This window comes from Rhinoraja longicauda, chromosome 1 (assembly GCF_053455715.1).
Source record: "Rhinoraja longicauda isolate Sanriku21f chromosome 1, sRhiLon1.1, whole genome shotgun sequence".
In the NCBI taxonomy this organism is placed as follows: Eukaryota; Metazoa; Chordata; class Chondrichthyes; order Rajiformes; family Arhynchobatidae; genus Rhinoraja; species Rhinoraja longicauda.
Genome location: NC_135953.1, coordinates 117579258 through 117585257, shown reverse-complemented (window position 1 = coordinate 117585257; position 6000 = coordinate 117579258). Strand labels below are relative to the sequence as shown.

The window sequence follows — 6000 nt, the reverse complement described above, 5'->3', positions numbered from 1 at the left end:
TTCATGAGGATGAACTCTCGGAAAGTGTCCAGCTACAATGGTGCACCTGGCCGCAATCTTAAAACCTGCATGGAACAACTGGCTGGGGTTTATGTGGACATTTTCAACCTCTCACGACTAATGTCCGAGGTTCCTTCCTGTTTTAAAAGGACATTAATAATGCTGGTGCCCAAGGCCTCAATGACTACTAACCGGTAACACTAATGACTGTGGCGATGAAGTGTATTGATAGGTTGTTTAAGATGCATATCTACTTCTGCCTTAGTGTGGACTTAGACCCACTACAACTTACCCAGCACCACAATAGATCATCAGGGGGTGCAATCTCACTGGCTCTCTACTCTACACTGGACATCATGGACAATAAGAACACACATGTCAGGCTATGGTTCATCGATCACAGCTCAGTGTTCAACACCATCATCCCTTCCAAACATATCATTAAACTCAATGAAATGGGTCTCTGCTCATCCTTATATAATTGTATCCTTGACTTCCTCATCGGCAGCCCAAAACTGATACAAATTTTACAACATTTCCTCCTCAAAACATCAACACAGGAGCACCTCAAGACTCTGTGCTCAGTCCCCTTCCTCTACACTCTCTGCTTAGTTAGTCCCCTGCTCAGTCCCCTTGCTCTACCCACAACTGCTTAGCTAGACACAGTCCCAACGCTATCCTTAAATTTGCCAATAATACCCCCATTGTTGGACGAAGAACAGGTAAGGATGAGTCCGAGTGCTGGAAGGAGATTCAATTGTGAATCAGATAATCAAGCTTTGAACATTAGCAAAACCAGGGAGCTGATTTTTGACTTCAGGAGGGGAAATCCAATGATCCATGAACCTGTCTTCTTCAACAGGAAGGAGGTGAAGAGAGTCAACGGCTTCAAGTACCTGGGCAACATTGAGACAATCACAAAGAGAGATCATCAACACCTCTGCTTCCTTACAAGATTGAAGAGATTTGGTATGTCGCCGAAAACTCTTCCAAACTTGTACAGGTGTACAATAGTGACCATACTGACTGGTTGCAACACCACAACTCGAACATCTAGGAATATACAATAGACAATAGACAATAGACAATAGGTGCAGGAGTAGGCCATTTGGCCCTTCGAGCCAGTACCACCATTCAATGTGATCATGGCTGATCATTCCCAATCAGTACCCCGTTCCTGCCTTCTCCCCATACCCCCTGACTCCGCTATCCTTAAGAGCTCTATCTAGCTCTCTCTTGAAAGCACTCAGAGAATCCACCGCCTTCTGAGGCAGATAATTCCATAGATTTACAACTCTCTGACTGAAAAAGTTTCTCCTCATCTCCGTTCTAAATGGCCTACCCATTATTCTTAAACTGTGGCCCCTGGTTCTGGACTCCCCCAACATTGGGAACATGTTTCCTGCCTCTAACGTGTCCAACCCCTTAATAATCTTATATGTTTCAATACGATCCCCTCTCATCCTTCTAAATTCCAGTGTATACAAGCCTAGTCGCTCCAGTCTTTCAACATACGACAGTCCTGACATTCCGGGAATTAACCTAGTAAACCTACGCTGCACGCCCTCAATAGCAAGAATATCCTTCCTCAAATTTGGAGACCAAAACTGCACACAGTACTCCAGATGCGGTCTCACCAGGGCCCTGTACAACTGCAGAAGGACCTCTTTGCTCCTATACTCAACTCCTCTTGTTATGAAGGCCAACATTCCATCGGCTTTCTTCACTGCCTGCTGTACCTGCGTGCTTCCTTTCAGTGAATGATGCACTAGGACACCCAGATCTCGTTGTACGTCCCCTTTTCCTAAATTGACACCATTTAGATAATAATCTGCCTTCCTATTCCTACCACCAAAGTGGATAACCTCACACTTACCCACATTAAACTGCATCTGCCATGCATCCGCCCACTCACACAACCTGTCCAAGTCACCCTGCAACCTCATAGCATGTTCCTCACAGTTCACACTGCCACCCAGCTTTGTGTCATCTGCAAATTTGCTAATTTTACTTTTAATCCCTTCATCCCAGTCATTAATGTATATTGTAAATAGCTGCGGTCCCAGCACCGAACCTTGCGGTACCCCACTAGTCACTGCCTGCCATTCTGAAAGGGACCCATTTATCCCCACTCTTTGCTTTCTGTCTGCCAACCAATTTTCTATCCATGTCAGTACCCTACCTCCAATGCCATGTGCTCTAATTTTGCCCACTAATCTCCTATGTGGGACCTTGTCAAAGGCTTTCTGAAAGTCAAGGTATACATCATCCACCGGCTCTCCCCAGTCCATTTTCCTAGTTACATCCTCAAAAAATTCCAGAAGATTTGTCAAACATGATTTCCCCTTCGTAAATCCATGCTGACTCGGAACAATCCTGTTACTGCTATCCAAATGCTCCGCAATTTCGTCTTTTATAATTGACTCCAGCATCTTCCCCACCACCGATGTCAGACTAATTGGTCTATAATTTCCTTTCTCTCCCCCTCCTTTCTCAAAAAGTGGGATAACATTAGCTACCCTCAAATCCACAGGAACTGATCCTGAATCTATAGAACATTGGAAAATTATCACCAATGCGTCCATGATTTCTAGAGCCACCTCCTTAAGTACCCTGGGATGCAGACCATCAGGCCCTGGGGATTTATCAGCCTTCAGTCTCATCAGTCTACCCAACCATTTCCTGCCTAATGTGAATTTCCTTCAGTTCCTTCGTCACCCTAGGATCTCTGGCCACTAGAACATCTGGGAGATTGGTTGTATCTTCCTTAGTGAAGACAGATCCAAATAATGAAGGAGACTACAGATAACGCTAGTCATTCCTGGTCCTTCAGATGTACTAACTTCCCCACCATCAAAGGGATATATCAGAGTAGCTGCCACAAAAGGTGTACATATATTCACGTATATTCCCATACCACCCTGATCATGACCTTCTTTTGCTATTACCATCGGGAAGAAGCCACAGGTGACTTCAAAAACAAAATTTACAAAAGGAGCCTGAAAAACCTGATCACCAGGTTCAGGCATAGCTTTTTCCCATCAACCATTAGGCTCATGAACCTCACAAACTATCATCTTTTTTGGACTATGTCTTTGGTTGCACTACAGACTTTGGATTTGCACTATAATGGTTACCTAGTATTATGATTATTGATGTATTGCTTTATGCTTATTACATATTTATCTGTGTGCTATTAAATTAATGGGCCTGTATGCCGCACAAAGTAAGAATTTAATTGTTCTGTTGTCAGTACGTATGATAATAACAGAACCTTGACTCTTATATTGAAATTGAATAAGGGCTAATTTCATCTGCTGTTCGGGTCTTCAATTGACTCTTCATCCCCAAGGCCGACTACATGCAATTGAGTTAATTTAGTCGCTATAATAGATTGTCAAATGGAATCTTTTTGAGCGGTGAATATTCAACCAGTGCCTTTGTGTCTGTGGCATTTTTAAAATGTATTGAAAATGTTTCCTAAGTCTGCTATATACGGGTTATCAGCTGGAGCTTTGATTGCCACCTGCGTTTTTGTTAATGCTCCCATGAAGCCCGCGGAGACCTGGCTGCCTGTAATGTTTTCTTTGTTGGTCTCATTCCACTGAGACCGACTCGAGTTCGAGGATCACATGAAGAGACCATCTGTCACCTTCTCCGTGCCATGATGCCTACTTCCTGATTAATGAGGGAAATCTCACCAGATGTAATGTGTAAGGATCCAGTTGCAAAACAAAAACCAAGACAGTAGTGAGTCTGAGTGACGAAGACAGTAGTTTGCCGGATGGATGTGGGTGGCTGGTCTTCATCAAAACCCAGCATATCTTCCCAGTCACCCAACTAGTGCTTCACATTGTAATAAAAGGTTAACTAATGAAAAGGCAGCACAAACCTTTTAAAATCATGCTTAACCAATACAAGTTTTTTGATGAGACGACAGACAACAGTACTACCTTATTTACTTTGGAGTACATGAACTATCAAAAAGCAATTTACAAAAATTCCACTGAACAGACTTATTGGCTAAATGAAATCCCATGGGATAAAAAAAAGGGGCCATGGCTTGGTCACTGAGGATTTTCTAAGTGACAGGAAGCGAAGACTATCGAAGAACAAGAGTTTTGTCAACTAACTGCAAGTGTACAGCAGTGTGTCCTAAAGACCGGTATCGGGGACAGTTGCAATTTTCATATATTACTGACCTGATTTTTTTAATTCAAGGCATTATCTTTGTGTTCTCAGAGAGCATGAAACAGAAATTAGTAAACAGTGAAGACTGTTAACCAGGCATGAACATACTTTTTAAATGGGCACCTGGCGGTTGAAATTTAACACAGAGGAATATGAATATGAATAGGAATATTGTTCATTTTGTAACAAGAGTGGGAAAAAGATATAAGAACTGAATGGTAGAACTTTGAAAAGGTGTACAAACACGTCTTTTTGTGCGCTGAGAAGATTGAAAAGTATATAGGAACCATGGCTTTATATAACGGGACACAGAGCACAAATTTAAGGAAGTTCATTTTAAAAATCTTTCATGTTAAAAATATCACAGATTTATGCCTGGCTGGAGAAGTTTCTGGTCACCAAACTTTATTATGGATATCAATACCTTGCACAGGGTGTGGCAGAGATTCATTAGAGCGATACCAAGGATGAAATGCTTCGGTTACAAAGACTCACTGGGGAAGGTAATATTGCTATACTTAAGTCAAGTCAAGTCAAGTTTATTTGTCACATACACATACAAGATGTGCAGTGAAATGAAAGTTCACCCACAGTCCAGTAATAGAGCAATAAAAATAAGCAATTTCACACACAATCACAACCAACACAAAAAAAAAAAAGAAACATCCATCACAGTGAGTCTCCTCCAGTCACCTCCTCACTGTGATGGAAGGCCAGAATGTCTTTTCTCTTCCCCTGCCGTCTTCTCCCACGGTCAGGCTGTTGAAGTTGCCACGTTCCAGGACAGTGAAAGGTCTGCAGCGGGCCGACCCAGCCCCGCGATTTGGGGCAGGCGAAAGCGCCGCCGCTGCACGTCAGGGTGGTCGGGGCTCCCAGCATTGAAGCCCCCGCCGGGCAGAGAAAATCCCGCGGCCGGTTCCAGGCTGCGCTGGACGGTGGAAGGTCCGCAGCGGGCCGACCCAAGCCCCGCAATCCGGGGCGGGCGAAGATGCTGCCGCTGCCGGAGCTCCCGATGTCGGCCCCCACCCAGGGGCCTGCAAGCTTCCGATATCCACGCGGCCCATGGCCGAAGAAGCCTCCGGAGCCTCCGAAGGCGAGTCGCAGCTGCACTCGCAGCGCCACCACAGCCTCTGAAGGCAGCCAGCTCCACAGATGGTAAGTCCGGTCCACGGGCTCTGTGAACCGGAGCCCAGGTGGTCCCAGCTGGGAGCTGCCAGCTCCAGGTGTTTGGTCAATGGTAGGCCGCAGCGGGAACGGAGACACGACCCAGAAAAAAGGTTGGGACTCCGTTCGGAAGAGACAATTTTACAGTCCCCCCCCCACACACATAGAACACAACCACAAAAAAACTACATCGCATCTAAACACTACAATGAAGACAAAAAATAACAACAAAAACACAAAAGACAAACGGACTGCAGGCGAGCCGCAGCTGCTAGGGCAGTGCAGGCGCTGTTGAAGAGAGAGATAGGCAGAAATTGATAGAGAGGTTCAAAATCTTGAAGAGTTTAGTAAAATAAATAAAGAAGGTTTATGCAAATCTAGACTTCCAAACAGAAGGTGCAGATTTAAGTTATTTGGCATAAATTAAGAGACAAAGTATGACTGAACATATTAAACATATGTTACATATGATGCAAGTTCCATCAAAATTTGGGTAATTCATTGAAGTCATGTATTTTTTTCTGGAGACAAGGTGAGTTTTGAGAGTGCTACTGACTGCTTCTTTTGTTGTTTCCTGGATTGCAAAGTTTAATTCTGACCCATCCCTAAACTGAAACTGTAGAAAGAATCATTATTTGGATATTC

The 6000-nt window shown here is 44.0% G+C and overlaps 1 protein-coding gene across 1 annotated transcript in view; it reads left to right on the top strand.

Annotated features, from left to right (window-relative positions):
• Positions 1-9: 9 nt before the first annotated feature.
• LOC144592896 (palmitoyltransferase ZDHHC12-B-like) overlaps positions 10-6000 on the top strand; it is a 27372-nt gene continuing 21381 nt past the window's right edge. The window contains exon 1 of the mRNA XM_078398173.1: positions 10-194. Within this exon, the coding sequence (XP_078254299.1) occupies positions 10-194 (185 nt within the window). The remainder of the gene's footprint in view (positions 195-6000) is intronic.